Source organism: Seriola lalandi, unplaced genomic scaffold (assembly GCF_002814215.2).
Source record: "Seriola lalandi dorsalis isolate HSWRI2012SDOR001 ecotype SW California unplaced genomic scaffold, Sedor1 jcf7180002054256, whole genome shotgun sequence".
In the NCBI taxonomy this organism is placed as follows: domain Eukaryota; kingdom Metazoa; phylum Chordata; class Actinopteri; order Carangiformes; family Carangidae; genus Seriola; species Seriola lalandi.
Genome location: NW_019524809.1, coordinates 756,602 through 778,827, shown reverse-complemented (window position 1 = coordinate 778,827; position 22,226 = coordinate 756,602). Strand labels below are relative to the sequence as shown.

General features: G+C 39.4%; 2 protein-coding genes across 3 annotated transcripts in view; one reads left to right on the top strand and one right to left on the bottom strand.

Moving 5' to 3' along the window:
- Positions 1 to 16,712, top strand: part of dmpk (DM1 protein kinase) — a 33,604-nt gene extending 16,892 nt beyond the window's left edge. Inside the window, exons 12-15 of one of the 2 annotated variants that reach the window (XM_087173564.1) lie at positions 4,779 to 4,873; positions 6,158 to 6,225; positions 6,477 to 6,551; positions 11,312 to 16,712. In XM_087173564.1, coding sequence (XP_087029690.1) covers positions 4,779 to 4,873; positions 6,158 to 6,225; positions 6,477 to 6,551; positions 11,312 to 11,413 — 340 coding nt within the window. In that variant the 3' untranslated portion in view covers positions 11,414 to 16,712. Of the gene's footprint in view, positions 1 to 4,778; positions 6,984 to 11,311 lie in introns of those variants that run through there. The other variant, XM_087173563.1, reaches the window with a different exon arrangement.
- A 1,667-nt stretch (positions 16,713 to 18,379) lies between these two features.
- On the bottom strand, positions 18,380 to 22,017 carry LOC111653905 (transcription factor Ovo-like 2). The gene is made up of 4 exons (XM_023404630.2): positions 21,801 to 22,017; positions 21,398 to 21,630; positions 19,275 to 19,464; positions 18,380 to 18,879 (listed from the first exon to the last, which is right to left on the bottom strand). Exons 1-4 carry the CDS (start codon positions 21,898 to 21,900, stop codon positions 18,557 to 18,559), a joined length of 846 nt encoding a protein of 281 aa, XP_023260398.1. The 5' UTR covers positions 21,901 to 22,017; the 3' UTR covers positions 18,380 to 18,556.
- Positions 22,018 to 22,226: the final 209 nt, after the last annotated feature.

The window sequence follows — 22,226 nt, the reverse complement described above, 5'->3', positions numbered from 1 at the left end:
AGGGCGACCGAGAGGTGATCGGGTTGTGACTGGGGAACAGGAGTCGGCCGGAACGCCGACTGGGAACCACAGTCAGAAGTCAGCTGGGCCGCCGACAGGACACGATGAGCAGGATTCAGTCGGACCACTAACTGGGAATCAGGAACAGGAGTCAGCTGGACTGCCAACAGGACACGAAGAGCAGGAGTCGGCCAGACCACTGACTGGGAACCAGAATCAGAAGTCAGCTATCGGCGACAGGACACAAGGAGCAGGATTTGACCGGACTGCCAACTGGGAATCAGGAATAGGAGTTGGCTGGACCACTGAATGGGATACAGAATCAGAAGTCGGCTGGGCTGCCGACAGGACACGAAGAGCAGGAGTCGGCTGGGCTGCTGAGTGGGAATCAGGAACAGGAGTCGGCCGGACCGACAATTGGGAACCAGAATCAGGAGTCAGCTGGTCCGCTGATGGGACATGAGGAACAGGAGTGACGTTGCCCAGAACCACCAACTCAGGAACAAGGGAGGAGTCGACAGGGACCCCCGACGCTGAAACAGCTGATGTGTCAGCCAAGATGGTCGACCCATGAATTGAGTCAGGAGCCAAAGAGATGTCAACTAGGAAACGCAACGCTGGAACAGCTGATGCGTTAGCCAGGGTGGTTGGCGAAGGCTCATGGTCACTGTAGAAGAGCTGAGGCTCTGGATAGCGGGGTAGTTGGGACTTGGGCTGGAAGCTGGAGATGCAGGACTGGTAGCTTGAGTTCTGGGGCAGAGGCTGCTTGGGGAACCGGCGTCTCTGTGTCCTGCGTTTCTTTCCAGGGGCTCCAACCCTTGATACCTCCCAGGAAAGGCTAGCCAAGTTCCCCAAAAAGGAACCGGCTCAGGGTCCTCCAGATCCGAATCTGACTGCGAGTCAGTCAGCAAGCAAAAGGGCCTGACGACGGGGGTGCTGGCTGGGAGGATTGAGGTTGACCGTGAGGCAAGCTTTAAAAAGCCATGAAACTGGCATAGGCTGCTGGGACCATTTTTTCAGTTCGTACTGTCACGATTAAGGTAAGCTGGACCCAAATGCATGCCAAACACAAGGGTGTTGGAGGAATGAAATTATTTTACTTTCAAAAAAACACAAGGAAACTGCACAGGTAGCACGGAGTAACACTGGGGAGTGAAACAGAAAACCAAAGCTCAAGGAAACAGGGACTTCACACAGGAACCAGAAGCACGAGGAAGACAAGGACTTAACCGGTAACTCATGGGACAATAACAGACGAACTGACAAAGACAAAGGGGAGGACAGAGACTTAATAGACACAAGGGAGGCAAGGGTGATTGAACACAGGTGAAACACATTAGGGTGGGGCAGACAATCAACAAGCAGGGAAACAGGACAAAGACAGGAAGTACAAACATCAAGACACACAAGGAAACAAACTACAAAAAAAACAGGAAATCAAACAACACAACACAACAAAATCTCAAACATAATGTTTCCGCCATGGCAACCCGTGACAGTTATCCTGACAAAAAGCTAGCACAGAGCAAAGAATGTAGCAAAATGACACTTTACAACTAAAGTGTATACTATATACAATATATGTAGATCTGAAAAGATGAAATGCAATATGTTATTTTTATGTGAATAATAGAGGTTATTATACTGTTTGTGTAGCAGTTATGCTATAGGAACAACCTTTTTCTCTCTGTTTTTTCCATAGGGCAACGTTGAGTCCAGGATTGCGCATGACAGCAAAAAGGCAGCAGAATGGTTGGAAATGAACCGGCATTTCTTGCCAAGGTGGAGTTGGCCGATACAATCCAGATAAGAGAAGAGGAACTGGCAGAGGCTGAACAGCAGTATGCCAAACTTTGGGTTGAGGAAGAAAGTGCAAACCTGGATGAACAAGAAAGGGAAGCCATCTTGGAGCCATTCAAATTTCAGTTTTCCAATATGGAAGACGTGGAAGTTTTGTGAGGAGATGAGTGATGGAAAAGGATACTTGACATACTGTGAATGTCAAATGGAGAAGTAATGGCTTTGTAGGTCACTACTATTGTTGTTGCTGTGCTTAATAAAGGGCAACAGAATGTTTGATAAGTTTGTCATTTTATGTGTGGTTTTTGTTTTTTTTTGTGGAGCACTTAATAATTTACATTGATTATACCATGAAGAACACAGGTAAGTTAGTGCATTTTAAAATAATAAATACAGTTTTAACTATTCCTGTCTTCCACGTATGCTGACACTGTTATATATTTAAACATAGTTAAAATGTTTATTGGCCTGTATGTCTTCCAAAAGCCCTTCAGGTGTAAAGTATATATAAGAGTTACGTGGAACCATCTAAAGTAATAACAAATGTTGAGGCTATGAAATAAAGCAGAGGCTAATTATGTTAATTATTATAATATATATAATATATTATAATAATCATGTTAATATGGTTTTAATTAACTACTCCTGCCCTCCACATGTGTGCTGAGATTGCTTGCATAGTTAAAATATTTATTAGCCTCATCTCTTCAAAAGATCTTCAGGTTTACAGTACAAGTAGACACATCAGCGTTTTGTGTAACATGAAATACATTTTCCATATTAAATTCAGATGTTTGCACTAAAATACTGTCATACTCTTCAAAGGTAAATTATGTTTGAGAAGTGTTTTTTTAGAAATATAGGAAGAGAACAAGAGAGAGATCAACAAGCTTAATGTTTTTCTATGAACTGATGTCACTAGGCTATATGGACAAAACTATTCACCCCCTTGGATGTTTTCCCCTTTTATTACTTTTATATAATGGAATCATGGTCAATATAATTTGTAAAAAAAAAAAACAAACTCTTTCATGTAAAAGTAAAAACAGATTTCTAGAAAGTAAAGTCAATTAATTAAAAAATATATAATGTAAAATAAGTGATTGCATAAATATTCACCCCCTTTAAAGTGACTGACCTAATTCAACAGACGTCCAGCCAATTGGTGCTAGTAGTCTCACAATTTGTGAAATGGAGATCACCTGAGTGCAGTGAATGTGTCCAAGTGATTGTACTATAAAGACACCTGTGTCTAGATGGTCCAGTCACTGGTTAACCAGTATTCCTGGCTATAATTACCCCATGAAGACAAAAGAACACTCCAAGCAACTCCAAGAAAAGGTTACTGAAAAGTATAAGTTGCTGAACATCCCCTGGAGTTCAGTTAAATCCATTGTTAAGAAATGGAAGGAATGTGGCACATCTGTAAATCTGCCTAGAACAGGCCGTCCTCACAAACTGAGTGACCGTGCAAGAAGGAGACTAGTGAGGGAGGCCAACAAGAAACCTATGACTACTCTGAAGGTGTATACAGTCTCTCCCATCTCAGCTGCTGAAGCTTTTAACTCCAACTGTTGCCTGGGTTCTTCACCAGTCAAAGCTTTATGGGAGAGTGGCAAAGAGAACTGTTGAAGAAAGCTCATATTAAATCTTGACTAGAGTTCTCCCAAAGGCATGTGGGAGACTCCAAGGTCAACTGGAAGAAGGTTCTTTGGTCTGATGAGACCAAAATAGAGCTTTTTGGCCATCAGACTAGACGTGTGATTGTGGCCAAAGGTGCATCTACTAAATACTGACTTGAAGGGGGAAAATATTTATGCAATCACTTATTTTACATTATATATTTTTAATTAATTGACATTACTTTGTAGAAATCTGTTTTCACTTTGACACTAAAGAGTTTTTTTTTTTGTAAATTCTTGCCAAAAAAGCCAAATTGTATTGACCATGATTCCATTTATAAAGGCTATCAAAGGGGAAAACATCTAAGGGTATACTTTTTATAGGCACTGTAATGTAATGCATGTGTGAATAAAATATGGTTGCTAGCAGACTTGAATCAGTATGTTGCTACACTGATATACAGTAGATACCCATGTTACGTGCTACGTAGATGGAATAGGCAAAATCAACAAGTGCGCTACATTTAAGAAATTAATGGTTTTCAATTTACAATGTTGATTAATTAAATATAAATCAACAACAAAAGCATTTCTAGTGTTCAGATGATTTTTCTTGCGTGCACTTCCCGTCCTGACACTGGAGCCGGCATGAGATTAGAGCCTGCACCGGATGAGACTCCACACTGGAGTTGTGCAGGCAGACTGTCTTGTTAACCCCTGGGTACGGTGTCTAGCAACTGCTAGGATGCGCGGCTGGTTTAACTGCCCTGCTGCGAGCCCCCCGAGGTGCACAGGAGCGCCAGAGCCTGATTAACGCTGCTTGTAGCTTTAATTTATTTTGGATCTAACATGTAGGCAGTTTCTGATTACAGCATAATTTAGGTGTAGCCTGTAGTGTCTAAATAGGGTATAACGTTTTATGTTTACTGTCTAATAAAGAACATAGTATTTATAGTTTTATCTAATTTGATACAAAGTATGGCTTATTACGTCTTATAAGTGTACTGTAAAAAAAAAAAAAAAAAAAAGTGCGATGAAAATGTTAAAAATCTTTTTTAGAATTAGTCAATGGAAGGCAACTAACTCTGAATTGACATGGTCTTATTTGCTGGATCCAGTGGACAAAAGACAAAAATTCACTGTATCTGTGTTTTTAAAGTTTTAAACTTTCCTCACCTGGAGAAATTACAAGCATAGAATTATATTTTGGATTTGATTTACCCTTGAAATAAAGACAAGCATCCATAGCGGTGGCAGTATATCATCCCAGCTTCACTTGACTTGCTTGGTGAAACAAAACAACTGTAGGAGGATGTGATGAAAACTCACAGTCTTTCATTTTTTATCCACCATCAGGTTACACAAAGCAGAGAGAAGATATTGTGAGCTGGAGAAAGAAATGGAGAGATTAAAGGGGGAGATGCAGGACTGGAGAGCCCCCAAGGAATCAGGCAAGTGATCACCACCCCTGCTTCTTCATCACACCATTATCTTGATCATCATTATAATCATCTCTCTACAGCATGGACCGTTCTCTTTCACCTTATATACTATGCAGTTATACAATGGCATCATAGGAACCAGTATCATTTTGACACTTTGAAGACCACAGCCATGGAATGACATTCATTATATGACAAAGGTTTATTTTAATATTATTGTGTACCTAAACACAGGTGTGTTTTTACTGTAACAACTAGCAAATTCCCATGCAACTGCTGATGAAAAGCAATGAAATCAAAGCCATGTTCAAAGCCACAGTGGTGCCTTCAGCCAAGTTGGTTAAAAACAAGTCAGGTATTTCAGTAACATTACCTAATCACACAGACATCCACACAACCCAAGTACTTGTTCACAGTCCTGAGTCTCTGAAGAACAACATAAATGTGAGGTGGAATGAGTTCCAGACAATATGAGCCATTCAAAATAAACACAGTGGTGCACAGTCCCAGCAGCATCTGCTTATGCTGGAGGCCTCAGTTAGAGCATTGTGATAAATACCCACTCTAGGAATAGCCTTGGTATGCAGGAACTTGGATTCCTGTTTCCATAAATCAATACAGTGTCATGCACTTTTTAAAGATGCAGTGATGATGGTCTTCCTGCTGCTCGACTGACGGATGAAGGTGTTATGAATAATGACCACAACTCCTGCATGTGGACAAAAAGCATGTACTGTACCTTAATCCATGTGTGACGATGATAAGCCACAGTCAGTAGTTCGATTCTCTTAAAGGACCAGTTTGTGGGATTTAGTAGCATCTAGTGGTGAGGTTACAGATTGCAACCAACTCCCAATCCAAGCATGAAGGAGAACCAACAGCAGTCAGATAACATAATCACACAAAAGGACCTCTCGGGACCAGTGGTCTCTTGGTTTGTCTGTTCTGGGCTACTGTAGAAATATCTGAGCTATCAAAAACACAATATTTGATTTCAGGTGATTATATACAAAGTAAAATATAATTATGAATATTACATTCCATTTCTGCCAATAGATCACCTTAAATCCTACACACTGATCCTTTAATTCATTACTTTTCTCCATCACTCCTTCTCTCCCTCCTTTTCACATTGTCATCCCTTTCACCACCACAAACATGTCATGTTTTTAGTTCTGTTCTGTTTCTTTGTCTTGATACAAATCTGACAAGCAAGCAGTGCATCCTAAGACTTAATGCCTGCAACAGCGCTGCTTTACATCATGGCCTCTGATGTGCCTCTCTCTTCTCCAGTCACAGCGCTGAATATCTGCCCAGCCACTCTTGCTCTGCCTGCCCACTGTGTGGACATACCAGGGGATGTAAGCCTATCTTTAATCCACTTTTATATTCTTTTTCTCTGCCTGACATGGAAAACAAGAACAATTTTTAAACAGCATGTAACCTGTGTAATTGTCTAATTCATTTGGAAAGGCAGCTTTGGGTAAGTAACTAAGACCAGGCTTGGTAATGGGCAAACAGAGATTGTCTATTTGACATGAAATGTGTACAGCTGGTAAAATTCTTAAGTTTCTACATAGCTGTTCACTGGTCTAACTTGCATGTGTTACAGAGGAAGAAAGCACTCCCAGCCTGCCATTACCCACTGGTGATTCCTCTTCATCGTCACCTGCTCCTGTTCCACAGGGTACAGAAAAAATCCAAACTATAATCACTCTTTTAGGATTCAACAGATGTAGTGTTTTAAATGCAATACTGACATTGATATGTTTTTTAGTTGCAGGTGGAAGATTACTTTATTACAGAGGAAGTATTCAGTTCTTTTACTTACTTAAAGGGGCATTAGATAAGATCCCAAAATTGGTTGTTTTTAGCGACACTCGTGGCAGTGAAGTGACGTTCAGTCAGCCTTCTGTTGCTCGCTCTCGCGGCCGTGTTCGTACTCCTTGGGCATGAGCGTGCATCGACCAAAACAGTGACACTGCATGAGATTGACCGGCATCATGTTGACAGATGAGGTAAGTGAAATTACGTAGTTTTTACTGTTTGACAAACGTAATATTTATTTGAAATTGTGTTTATAAACTGTAAAATCGTTATCTTGTTGGCTAGCACAATATAACATAGGGTTATTTATTACTAATCAATTCTTGATACATACATATGAGATGTCGGTGTTGTCTTGCTAGTCAGCTTTATCAATGGCTATTTTGTGTAGCTTTCAGCATGACCCTTAGCAGTGTCAGCACAGCTGAATTTGCTGGATGCTAATGCTAACATTTAGTGAAGTAGTTACGCAGAATATTATAGCCTAATTATAGAGTCGCCACACTTCATCATTGACACGAGTTTCAAGTACAACTCTTGTTTAGCTGAATAGATGCACAAATGTTTCAGTGTAATACAATAGACTTACTTTCAACTAACTGTACTGAATTGGTCCAGTGGTTGTGCCGGCAAGGACAATCATAAACTGACGTCCGTTATAACAGTCAATCAATCAAATGTTATTCATACAGCCCAAATTCACAGAGTTACAGGTTCTGAAAAAAACATCATGTTACATCTAGTTTCTAGTAGTTTATTTGTTGTAACCTATAAATACACTTACAAAGTTTATTTTTCTGTCACTGTCAATCAGCATACATCAAATAAGTTATGTATCACAGTATCATATGCCATTTTATACACTGTCACTGTTTTCTTTTCAGGTTTCCCTTTCTAAAGGCTATGCAGCATCTCTACTAGATGAAAGCAGAGACAGTGATGCTAGAGGGTGGAGGACAAGGACAAAGTAAAAAAGTTTGCTGTGAAAGAAAAGAAAACGCATGATCTGTGAAAATGTGTTCAATGTTCCAGCATGAGTTCATTACCTGCAACGAAAAACTACCTTTTATTTTCTTATACAAGCTGCTTTATTTTATAAAACTAAAATGCACATATCTTTTTACAAGTTTTACAATGTTTGTATATACATAAAGTTTTTTGTACTGTTTTACAAGTCTGTCAATAGATATCTATAATAAAGAACTGTCTAGAATTTTTCTTGCTCCCATTGTCTGTCAAGTAACTGAAGTCATGTCCTTTATGTAGAGAGAGAGAGAGAGAGAGAAAAAATGAAATTAAATCAATGAAATTAAATTACAGTGGCATATAATCCACAGAATAGGAGCTTGAGATTCTATATTGTTGCAAGAACCATAATCAAACACAGTGGCTCCTTGTGATAGACGGTAATGTTTGGACTTCTTGCTGTACACTCTCTTTTGTCTGAAAAACAACAAGTTTAAGATCAGTTGACAGTGACATTTTACTGTGTGGTTTTTAATTCATCTAGAGAGATTCTACCAAGGCATTCCCACGTCAGTGATGGCATCATTCTCTAGTGAACTTGTTGAACTCTCCTCATAATTCCTCAGGCAAACAAAAAATAAAATATGTTCTCACACATATGACTTATGAAACTTCGCCTTTCTAATTGACATGCACTGGCCAGTGGTTGTGGTGATTATAGTGCAGTGCAGCGAGGAGGTCCTTGCTTCAGGAGAGAACGCAAACTGCTTGCCAGCATACATCAGAATATAGTTTTGAAAGGACTCCAGATCTGATGTCTTCCTATGGTGCAAAGAAAAAAATTCAAGATTCATAAAAAAATTTACTTCAGACATATGCCTGTTGCACTACCCAGTCATATATGGGCATCATCAATTTATATTTCCACATTCACTTCTTGTAAACACTAAAACCTGACAAACTTTAGTAGACAAGATAACGTTGTTTAGTCTTACCAAAAGGTCAGAAACTTTTCAACATCCTTCAGCCAGCGTCTGTTGAGAATAATCTGTGAGTGCGTCATGTGCCGCAGAAGAAGATATCATGTAGTCTTTCACGCGACTCGCCACATCCAGTGATGGATGTTGACATCTGCCAAGGCTTTTCATAAAGCTGTTCGCCTTTTCCTCATCCGACACAACACTCCAAAATGTCCAACTACAGCCATTTGAAAATCATCCCTGTTGAGATAACATTTCAGTATCACCAAATAACTCTGTTGCGTGTGCAGCAGGTTTATACACATATCCCAGCTGTAGAATGGAATGTCATAAGCAGAGAAAGCATAGTCATTTCATGTGATAAGGTTTTATCATCTGTTATATGTACATATTGGTAATGTTGACATTGGTCAGTCATCTTCAAGTTAGAAATGAACCACTCAGATTCTCCTTCAATTGTTGATGTTGGATGACTAAAAATTCCTGAATGCTTACTTGGTGTAGATGTAGTATTGCCCTGACTTGCCAGTGCTTTGGTTTTTGTCTTATGGCAACGTTCCTAGATTTTGTTTTGACCATTGGCTCCATGATACTAACTAGCTTGACGTTTGCAAATTACTTACCAGCTAATGTTACGAAGCAACCAACACCAGATCCATGCAGCGTGGCAAAGTTACAGCTAGCTGGCTCAACCAAGGATGTCATATTTTCAGTCCTGTTTGTTTTTCTGATTGTCAGCAGGACAACAGAAAAAAACTAGTAAACTAACATACTCACTCAGATTGTAAGTTTATAAGAATAACAAGTGTTCAAGCAAGCAAGCAAAAGTTAGCCACCTAGCTGTAACATAGCTACACTGCATTGATCTGGCGTTGATTGCCTCATAACATTAGCTGACAAAGAAATTTTCAAACAACAAGCCATCCATAGCAGACTCAATTTCTGAGCTATTGTTACTATTGCTACAACACTCTGTTGCCGCTGTATGGGAGCTTGCACTCGGGAGCAAGCACGCATCATTTCTCCAGGAAAGCGCGACCCGAAGGTCTTCACAAAAGTAGCTGACCACGGCCGATAGAGGCAACCTAGTAAGTAGGGGAATGTCTCATCTTTTGGCTTATGTAACAGCCTTTTCACTCATTGGCATTAAAAAGTGATTATAAAAAGTTTTAAACACAGAAAAGTTGTCTAATGCCCCTTTAAGTAAAAGTAGCAATACCACAATTGTGTATGTATAATAAGCAAAAGGAGACGTACACCATAAAGTAAAGAAGCAACGAAAATGACAGTTAGAAATGTGCAGCCATACACAGCCATAGTACACCCACGTAGGTGTTTTCAATTTGACTCCAACCAACTTCTGGAGATACAGCTGCTGTTAATAAATGTAGCACTTCATTCATCCATGCAAAAAAGAAAACACATTGCCTCGCAGCATAATCTAGCCAGAGATTACATTTCCACCTCAACATAACTGGGAACAGTTTGGTAGTATATAAAAATAATTTCAAGGAGACAGGGTTGCCTACTGTAAAAACTGGTAAATAATGGTAAATAAGACGCAGTCTGTTTTTGAGGGTCTACTGTCAGCAAAAAAAGGTTTTCTATTAAAGACTACTTCATTGAAATGTACTAGTAGGTTTCACCTGTTTTAATCCAGTTGATCATGCCCTTCTCCTCCATCCAGCCCTTTTCATGCACTAGTACAGAAACACCGGCTGGTATGCGCTCTTTGGGGACCATTTTCCTTTTGAAGATGACCAGTGGCTACAGTTTTGTGCCATCTGCACAACATGACAGGACTATGGTGAAATGAGATTTCTCCTGTTTTATTAACAGTGCGATCGGGGGGCGTTTCAAAGCACATGGAAACCTAATCCATGTTCCCTATCTGTCCAAGTCCATAGGAATTCTTTTTTTAATTATGAAGTGCTGGAATTTTATAATTTTCTCATTGTAGTCTCTTGGCATCTTTTGTGAAATGCGAGTTCCCTATGTGAAGTGACAGTCCCTCTCTCTCTACCTGCCAGCCACTGAAATTATTGCCTAAATCTCTTGCCACCTCAATCGCTTTAATGTAAATCCTGTTTTTTGACACAGGGATCAGACACTTTTGTTTTTCAATGGCTTCCAGCTGCGCCGCCAGTCATGAAGCAATTTCTCGCTGACATTAAACTGTCTTCCTGCGTTGTGATTCCCATTGCATTCAGCAAAGTCAGCAACATGAAGTTGAGAAATTAGAATCACTAACTTTACATTTAATATAAAAACCTTTATCATGGATTTTGGTGACCAGGCAATGCTCACAATAACTCCACCATACCAGCTAAGCAGAGGTATCATAAGACAAAGTAATTGAAAACACCAGAGTTAAGGTGTAGTACTTTAATTAAAGTGAAACTGATTTTTTGACATTGTTTTCTTGAACTCTTGATTTAAGCGAAAAGATACTGATACTGTACTGTTTGCACAAGTATTTAGCTTCTTTTAATTTGACTATGTTTGTGCAAGAATTAAAATTTAAAATTTAAAAAGTTTCTTTAGATCATGGGATTCTCCACCATTATTATTATTTCAGTTCTAGTGTTCCTACAAATATATCAAATCAAATGGCCAAAATCGACCTGGTATATAATTTGATTTAATTTTAATCTATTTTTGTATTTCCCTCTAGGTTCGACTTCCACAGGTGACGAGTGAGTTATACCTACTGGTGTGTGCAGAATGGGGGAAGGTCCAAGCCTGGGAGAGACACTGTCATACTGACCTCACATGAGTGCATGTTGAGGTGACACATGCTGACTTCCCATTATAGCAGCACAGAGGACTGAGCCACTGCTCTATGCGCATTCAATGCCCCACTCATCAGCCTCCTAAACTCATCCTAAAAAGAAAGGAAAAGCAAAACAAAAATGCTTCTGATGAGAACGTCTTGAGTATCTTGTTACTGTGGGAGCATCTCAAAATGAATTGATAAGAGAAGCAATTCAGACTGCTGAGAGCTAATGAGGAAGAAATGATGAGGATATTTTCTGACCTGCCTTGCCTGCTTACCAGACTGAAAGTTACAGTAGAGCTGCAATGAGTTCAGAGCACACAGAGAAAAATACTTGTCTTACTTTAACCTGTTACAAGAATGATGTATCTAAAGTAAGAAAGTTCAACCCTGGTGTCCTTTGAAATGTAACTTGTCAAATTTTACAACCAAAAAGTCGGAATGAGTAGAAGAGTTACTGAACCAAAGCTACATAAACACGGTAGAGATGTATGTGTTCTATGGAAATCCTCAAATGCTATGCACAGATAGAATCAGAAGACTTACAACTTGAGTGTGTAATTTGTCAGTGTTGTATGAAGACTGAGTCTGGTGCAGACCGAAACACACCTAACACACCGTTCACTCCATGAGTAAAGTATCTTCAGACATTTTAGACTACGATGGTTTGAGAAAGGACTCAAACACCATCTTTTTTCAAACTTTATTGTGATCTAGACTGGGTTTTATTGAATTGATGCAATTGCTAATTTTTCCCCTTATTGCACTCAATAACCCACAGTCTAGGATAGACTGGGAATTGACTTATTGCATAGAAGCATCACCTGCCTGTAGCGTACATACCTATCCTGGCATCAGTCACAAGCCATTAAAGAAGTTCATTGTAAGGACATGCAGAGTTATGGACTCAAAATTGACACTTTTTTACTCTTCCCACCATCAAACTATCAAATTGATAGGAAACAGAAACAAAAGACCCTTCTCTCACAAACAGATCATGCTTTTAGCATGTCAGAGAGACACTCAACCAGACCAAGGGGTCAAAGGGTCAGCTCCAGAGGATCAACGAATGGACACCAGTCAAACTGGAAAGCATAGGCAAAATCTCCAGTTTTTAATAATAAGATTCTGCCTATTGATATTTAATTGTTTGTTATATCAGAAAAATAACAACAAAAGAACTGATTATCACAAAGATGTGAATCCTGGCCTCTCTGTGCCATGCATGAAAACACACACACAGTTCCTCACTGTTCACACCTGGGGATGACCCTCCCCCAGGGACCTCATTGACCAGTCAGTGTTGGTCAGTGTGTGACATGTGACCCCCCAAGGGTGTCACCAAACAAAACCAGATCTCCTTCTTTGTTCTCGTTCTTTTCTCTTTTTGGCTTGCTCTGGAAGGAAACTCCTGCTCTCCCTTCTCGGCTCTTCACGGAGCACCAAGGCCCCAGCCCAGGTCAACTCTGCTACCTGAAACAACAGCTCTCTTGCCAGCCTGCTCACAGCAGACTGCAACACTCTTCTCCTCACCAGCAGCGACCTGCTTAGGATAAACTGAGAGTGAACCAAGTTCTCTTCAGAATCAGTGGCTACATCAAGGTCAGCTAGCTGATTTTCCAAGCAACAGGAGCCAGAGCAGAGCTAGTGTGGAACAACTCCCATCTCCCTCTAACCTGGCACCTTTAGATTAGGGCTACACTGTAAAATGTTTTCGCTGTTAAAGAACAGTAAACAACTGGAAGCAGGGTTGCCATTATTTTACTGTAAAATTAACAGTACTATGCTGTTGCTGCTATTTACAGTTTGCTACCGTTTTTGTAAATACAGCAAAAAGCTGTTATTTTCTACTTTTACAGTAAAATACTGATGAAGGATTGGCATTTTATTACTGTTTATTTAAACTTTTTTCACAGGAGCTATATTTGCATATTTTTACCATTAACTGTAGTACATATATCAAACATGCTGCAGTATAACTGCTAACAAAAAGAACTATATTTTTTTCCCCTAAACTTTATGAGTTGATAAATTATTCCTTGGCAGTCTTGCTATAAAACTATATTTTAATACATTGAATAAACATGGTCTTTGAAATTGCAACTTAAAATTTTAAGACAAATAATACTGCTTCAAAGTGTCTTTTCAAACCACGTCTCTCTTTATTAAGTTTGTGAAAACACAAGTCTTGTAGTCTGCATGAACATTAAACACACACAAGAAATATTATCAAAATTAATCAAGTGGGTCTCTAACATAAGATGTTGTACTGTATGTGTATATTTATAAGGATTATATGAGGGAACAGCTTAAGGAGTGAATGAGTGGCCAAGTGAACTGAGAAAAGAGTGTGGCTAAGACATTAACAGTGTGTGTGAGTGAGTGAGTGTGTGATCTGACTTGTGTAGAATCTCACTCAAAGTCCTTAATTTCTTTAGTAGACTGGAGACACAAGGGTTGACTGATGCCATCTTTTTCAGGGTGACCTTCCCCAGACTTTGACCCGTCCAGCCTTGGTGCCTCTGTCAGGATTTATGCCCATGAATGGCCTGAAAAACAAGAGTGTGTATTCAGGTGGGGAAATAGAAACATGTACTTTCATGGTGTCGATTAAGTAATAGTAGTTTTGGAAGTAATAGTTTCGCCTTGATTAGTGTCAGAAAAGCTTCCTTAACATGCTCCAGTAATCAGATGTTTTAGGCAGCATGTATGTAACATGTGAGACAAAACTCAACAAATACAAGGTCAACGTGATCAAAGCTTCTGTGAGCACACAGTACCAGTTGAAGGATGTAAGCATCTCACCTTTGAATGAATTCCAGTGTGCATGCAGCATCATCTTGGGACTGAAGATTGAAGTTGTAGTGGGTAGAAAAGACTGCAGCGAGCGCGGTCAGCTGGTTGGGTGCCCTCACAAATGAAGTGCCCCTCAGTGCTGATCATGAAGTGGTGAATACAACTTCCTGGTGTTTCACCTGAAATTTGACAAAGAAAAAAAACGCATTGACATTGTCACACTGCAAATGATATGTACCAGGGAAACTGAAATCCTTCTACCCATTCATAGATGAGTCTTGTTCTTTTTCCTTTATACATTATAAGGTGTTATGATATAGAACTGAACCGTGTTGAACAGCCACATTATTTCTGCTCTGTTCAGTGTAATAATAGTGGAAGTAACATATGATGACAGTTAGCTTGCTAACATTAGCAAACAAGCTCCCGGTCAATTAAGTCCCGACTGTAAAATAACATTATCATTAAATTAAATTATTATTAATAATAATTAATAATTAAAATCAGCAGCGTCCTTTGGAGACGTGCACTTAGCAGATACTAACTCAAAGTAAAGTTAAGATGAAACTCACCCTGTAGTTTGGAGGATCTAGATCAGAGTCCTTTCTCTGTCACACAGATAGAAACATTTTCAGATCACAACAGAAGGATTTTTTACCACTTAGCAATTGTACAGCTATACATCGAAGTAGCTAATGTTAGCTGACAAAGTACACACTGTTTGCTTGTGTTTGTGTGTCAGCTCAGACTCTGATCTCAAATGACTTAAACTTAATTCAAGTCCAATGCTCTTTACATTCACTCTGAATACAGTTCATTTTAGCGAAATAATCCTAAACATAAAGATAAGCTTAAAGTATCTTAAAGACTAACATTACAAGTAAAATAGCACGTCTTGTTTAATGGCATTCTACTAGATAATCAATACAACTTGATTGGAAATGTGATGTATTTTGCCTATAACAACCAAGGCAAAAAGACACTCACCCATTCATTTGAAGGATGAAGATGGGTGAAAAAATTCAAACTGCACTGTCAAGTCAAACGTGTCACTCTCTGTTTTCCCAAAATGCATTGCAAAAAATACTGTAAATTACTTTTCTTTCCCCCAAGCAATAATACTGTAAAATGCTGTTTTAATGGTGTTTCAAGAGAAAAAATTACAGTAACAGAACACACAGATCTGAGGAAAAAATAAATATCTAACTGTTCTGTAACTCATGAGATGTTTCTATGTAATAGGTCAATCCCAAAATTCTAACCTATTGAATAGTTGAAATGTAACATGTAGACAATATCTTTCATGTGATCATACTGTCAGCATCCTTCACACAAAGTAACACACACTACATGACATCCAGAATGTCCATATTACAGTCAAAGAACTGCTGTGTAATCCACATGTATAGACTACTAGCTTTAGGAATGTTTATTGTGTTGTTTGATCAGTTTACCACTAGTATTATGATTCATTTCAGGTTTTGAAGGATGTAATATGGAATCCACACTTATGTTATTCCTGTCTGTCATTATTAGTGCCATTAGGTTTATGTTGTTTCATTTAATGTTTTATGGTCATGGTAGAAGACGGATGTGCGAGTCTATAGATAAACTCTAGAATTAAACTATTCAAAAGTTCCGTGGAAAATTTCTCTCCTCCAAGTTGAAACACAGCAGAAGACAGGTAATGCCCCTGAAACGTGCGCAAGCCCCCAGGGGATAAAACAGTCGTGATCAATTCACACATTGCTCTGTAGCTATGTAGCTCTAAGTCATCAGCTCTTTGCTCTCAGCTGCTTGCCACAAACTCATGGCTCTTGGCCACAGGCTTTTAGCTACAGCTCCTAGCCATTTTTGCACTTTATTGTTTGTCCGCATCCTTTATCCTTTCTTTGCTACCTGCTCCAAGTAATATTCTTTTTGTCTACTCGCACGATCTGCTGTTTTTATCATTCAAGCCAAGTCAAGACCAACTGAACCAAAACAACAGAAGTGCCTCAGAGTAATGTTGTAACTTTTTTGTTATCATCACGTTTTCCTTTTTGAAGATTTTTGACAGATTTAGAGTCATCTGGTCAACGCCAGTGTCCTCTAAAGTTATCCAGCCAAAGTGAAGAGCATTAGAGTTTATAATATGTCACCGTGATAATGGGACACGGCCTCCAGGAGCATCCACCTAGATCCTGCGTCACCAGGGTTACCACGGCAACCACAGCCACCTGGGTTCCAGCCAAGGGTCTCCAGCTACAGCGCAACTCACAGTTGGCTGGTCTTAACACTCTGCTCATGACTGGGTTGATGTTGAAATATAGTAATATAAAAATCATCAAATATCCTTTGTAGACGTAGCATCATTAGCTGTATAGCCATAACATATTCTCTCCCATCATTGCCAACTCATCACACTGCTCATTTCATTATTATTTTCATCTTTATGATTATTACACATTGCATTTACTCTGTAGATAGTAGTTTAGTTAATAAAATTCTTTATTTACACCCAGTTGTTGTCCTGTTGTGTTCTTTTGAAGTAGAGACTGGAGATCCATTGAATTGAGAAGTCATGGCTGCTGATATTAGCTTGATAACATTAATCAATGAAGTAATTCATTGTTGTCCTCCCTGAGGACTGGTGCCCCTTTTCTACAAGAGTAAATTCTAAATTGTGGTGTTAACGCTACATGCTTTACAGAACAGTTAGATATTTAATTATATATTCTTCCTGATATACAGGAAAGATCTGCATCTTTGAAGAGTGTTCTGCTGGTCATTACTCAGGATCGGAATGTGGGTTGTTGGGAGGTTGGTATGTGTGTGTGTGTGTGTGTGTGTGTGTGTGTGTGTGTGTGTGTGTGTGTGTGTATTCATGCATGGCACAGTGTTGGAAAAGTTATGATACTTTATGACTAGATAAACATAATTATCCTAAAGGAGAACTGTAAACGTCCTGAAGTGAACTTATCATATTATAAAACCGTATGTGTTGTCAAAACAGGAATTATCAGAGAGGAACAGAGGGACCTTCTCTGTTTCTCCCAGCTACTGGCCCCACACATTTCTCATGAGAAGACATGAAACTGTTTCTACTGAGTGTGACTCATATCAGCAAGAATGTGAGGTCACTCTCATATGTTCTGTATATAATTCCTGTACTTGTAGACTCACTCTGTGTAACTTGTTCCCTTGCTGCAAGAATAAACATCTTACTCTTGTGAGTTTTCAGATGGTATTCCTAAGTTTATAGGATAATTTTCTTAACACACAGAGCGGCCAGGATTCACACCTTAGTTGATAATCAGTCCTTCTGGTGTTACTTTTCCTATATAAGAAACAATCAAATATCAATAGGCAGATCTTATTGTTTCAAACTGGAGATTTTGTCTATGCTCTCTAGTTTGCCTGGTATCCATTCGTTGATCCTCTGAAGCTGAGCCTTTGACCCATGGTCTGGATGTGTATCCCTGTGCCATGCTAAAAGCATGGTCTGTTTATGAGAGAAGGCTTCTTTCTTTCTGTTTCCTATCAATTTGATGATTGGGAAGTGTCAACTTGGGATCCATAACTCTGCATGTCCTTACAATGAACTTCTTTAATGGCTTGTGACTGATGCCAAAGCAGGTATCTCCGCTACATGCGGTAATTCCTGTTGGTGTTTGGAATGAACAACGTTCTTGTTGTTGTTCGGAATATAAATAAAAATTCTGATTCGTTTTCTGCTTGTTTGAGTGTAACATGCAGACTTAACATCAGCAGGCAGAAGAAAAGGAGGAGAGAAGCGCCATGGGAGCTCTAAAGAAGGTAAGCTACATCTGGTAAAATACTGTAACACTTAGAGGAGAAGTATTTATGTTCGTTCTAACACTTTTTGTCAAATATGGTCTGCATATGTGGCAAACAGTGAAGTTAGTAAGCCTCAAGCCCAGACCACATGTGTCTATGAGCTACAGTTAGCCAACTGTATAATCAGGGGAGAATCACCTCATGTTGTAGCTGTATCTTAAAAGCTGAGCCTGCTACACCCTCTGAAAGCAAGTGTGTCGGCAGAGGTCGCAGCTTCGCCATGAGTTTTCTCCTGTCTCTTTATACTGGTGCAGCCATTTGTGAAAAATTAAAAACATCACAAATATTTTTTTTATCCTTCATTTTTATTTAAATAAAAGGCACAGAGCAAGAAAACATAACACTATGATTAATAAAACTGGAAACAGAAACTATAGAATGAGCACAAAGGGTATAAGCTCAAGAATACATACATATGTGCTACATAGTTGACAACCCAATTAAAACTAATTAACTTCATTTTTATTTATGAATGGCTTATGATACATTTAAGATTTAGAATGAGCACTACATGTAGTATGCAGGGTTTGAGTACAACAAATAGGGATTGAGTTTACGGTCAGCTGATGTAAAGCTGCTGTTCTCATGGGCCTGACGGCGGTAGTACCTGCGCAGGGCGGGACTGCCAGGGTGGCACTGTCTCACATGGAGGAAATACTCATCAGGGCGGCTTGAGGTGTAACCACAATCCTCACACACAAAGATCTTAGACCGTCGCTGGCGGTAGGCATACTGTTGGTGAATGCCATGAATCTTCCTCATATGGGACTCCAGAGAGCAACGCTGGGTGAAGGCTTTCTCACACAGCTCACATTTGTAGGGACGGATACCTGCAGCAGGGGGAGACAAAAGATGTTTTTTTCCTGTGTGTTTGTGTTGATGCACTTTTACATTCAGATTGGCACAAGTGGCTTCGCAATGGTGTGACACACATTGCCAAGACTTTTTCGTTTTAATTCTGAATTCCACCAACAATTTTATGTTTTGAGCTGATTTTTACTATAAGCAGTGGTGGAAAGTAGCTTTACTACTTTACTTTAATAATTAGTGCCTCAAAAATGTCCTTCAGTTTTTCCTCCACTACATTTATTTTATAGGTATAGTTCAAGTTAATTTGCAGATTAAATTAACCTGGTAGTATTTAAAAAACGAAGGCTCTTTTTTCATTATGTGTGTGTGTGTGTGTGTGAGAGAGAGAGAGAGAGACAGGGTGTTCATTCCTGACCAGTGTGTGTTCGCATGTGCCTTTTGAGGTCGAAGGTATCGTTAAATCCTTTTCCACAGAATCGACAAGGATGTCTTTTCACCAGGCTGTGGCACTTGAGGTGGCGGGTCAACATGCGCTGCAGAGGGAATATCTTGTGGCACACTGAGCACACAAAATCGCCTGAGCCTGGGGAAGTCCGGGGATGGGGCTGGTAAGGAGAAATGATATGGTGTTAAAACTGAAAACTATTCACAAACAAATGTCAAATTGGTTTGATGAATATTAATATGTTACAGCCTTCACAGTCACCAGATCTCTGCTCAGTTGATGGGAGATTCTGGACATGTTAGAGAGTGCACTCCACCACTTAAATTACTTAAATTTGTCACCCATGGAAAAACCTGAATAAATGAGTAGACAAACATAACAAATGCGGATGCTTCCACACAGGTGAAAGCTATGTCACAACTAAGCAGATAACATTCAATTCTGCTCTGTAGCATTTATAAAAATGAATGTATCAAGATGGCAAGATCTCAGTGACTTTGAAAGAGGGTTTCTCGTTGGTGAACAGATGGCAGGAGGTTCACTAACAAAGATGCTCAACGTTTCAAGTGTTTCAATAGGAACAGACACTAAAGTGACATCTGCATTTAGATCTATGGGAAAGATTTCAATAAATGGAGTCAGAAATTTTGGCACTGTTGGCACACATTTGATGACTGTGATCAATTAGAACGATACTGAAGTGGAAGCATTATCTCTCCTTACATCTCAGAACAGCTGTCCCATAAAGGACATAATATTACCTTTTTGCATTTATCATGTATTTTACTGCCCTTTTGTGGCAGCATCAGATTATTGTCTCTGGAAGCTAGGTTGATTACCAGCCATAGCTGACTTGTAATAGCTAACATTAGGGCTTGTTCCAGCAAACCTCTACCAAAACAGTATAATGTCTGTTAAAAGTTAACTTAAACCCAGAACTGTCCTATATGTGAAAAAACAGCGGTAGAGAGAAAGAGTAGACTACTTGTGGTTTCTGATTTTTTAATAGGAAAGGAACAGTTTATCTAAATTATCGAAAGGACTGTTCAAAAATGGGGCTCCATGCTGGAGTTTTCTGTTCTGCACATGTCTTTAAAAGAGTGTGACATTTTTTCAATGATGTACGGCTCTATCTTACACCTGGCACCAAGCAACGCAAAAAGTGTCTTTGCAAGTTTCAGACTGACTCAGTTGTCATTTTCCCATCCAGTGCCCACTTAAATAGTCAATACACTTGCACTGCGGTTTGAGGTCAGTGGTACAGTATTTCACTGTTATTGTAAGTAGCATTATCATGAGAGTAATATCCTCCTACATAGGTGGGAGCAAAACACACATACACTTGTGCTAAGTCAAGTGGAACATCAGAATACAGCCTCAGAAGGCGCATTAGTTGTGACGTATCTTGCACAACGTTAAGAGACATCCATGACGCACAAGGTTCTGCAGAGAATTGTTCTTTCTTACTACCCAGAAAATCACCCAAATTTCCACAGTTCCATTACAAGATTTATTCACACTTCTCCTCATATTGACCTGTTATAAAATATGTCTAACATTGTGATGCGTTGTCTAATGCACGGATTCACTCATCCCTTCCTTGCCCCTCAGCCACATAAATAAGGAGGCAATTTTTTTTTTTTTTCGAGAGCATACATGGAAATGATTTACACACAATGTTGAGACAGTGATATGAAAAGTAGCGCTGTGGATAGTGTGCAGTGAAGATTTTGTTGTCTGACTTACTTTGATGTGTTCAATAATTATTTGACTTAAATAAAATTGCACCAAAAGGCAATTAAAATATATAAGCTATAATAAGATATATAATTTTGTTCATAAAGTGTGTTCAAAATACATTTAAAAAGTAAGATAAAGATGATAAATGTTTAAAAAAATTAACACATACAGTGTAGGGGGAGGGGCAGCTCAGCTGTCTTTATGTTCTCCTTCAATACCAAGCAGCCCTCGGTCCCTAAAGCCATTTCCTCCTTTGTTATGTAAGCTTTGTTGTCAGGATAAATATATATGAATTTGGATTACTTGATATTGTAAGAGTGACACTATTCTTGACAAGAAATGTCAGATCTTACCTTTGCTCTACTGACCAGGGCCAGTGTACTGGAATGATAGAAAGAGCCCTGGAGCATCAGTGTGGACCAGTCCAGCCTGGTATCAGCCCCGCGTCCTCCTGAACCTGCCACAGGCACTGGCACTCTCATTCTTGCTGCTGTCCCATATCTTAAGGTTGACACTGGCTGAGGCACAGTGGCAGACTGTTGGGTGTCAGGACTGCAGGATATCTGCTCCTTAGTATTTTCACTCACTAAAAAGAGATAAAAAAAAAACTTGTTTAAATTGAGGAAATTAGGTAAAAGTCAGATTAATCACTACATATAAATTACAAAATGCATCTTAACAGGGATAAACAAACTTGTATGTTACTGCTCACTTTTGATAGGTAAAAATAGATATAAAAGTACTTGAAATTCTTACCTACTGTATTATTTTGTTTCCACTCATGTTGTTCTGGTTCTTTCCATTGCCAGGCTCCACACACTCCAGGTTTCTTTTTAACAAGGAAAGACCTAGGCATCCTTTGAATTCTCTTGATCTTATTCTTCTTTTTCTGCTACTGAGCTACTTGATCCGTCATCAGTGTTGAATTCTTAAGAGCTCTGTATGGGGGTAAGAGGCAGTCCGTGTTTTGACTGGAGAACACCTGTGTTGACTGTGCGTGTGTGCCATTTTAACTGGTCCCCCACTGGTTTTGCATGTCAGGTAGTGAGAATCCGGGGAGCTTCGCATTCAAGTGGCCCTTGACATGCAAAGTTTGGCCCCAGACAAAGGGCTTGGTCTGAGTAACAGAAGCAAGAACAGAGGAGCCACAGCTTTAACTGCTAGGTAAATCAGCCCTTTTGC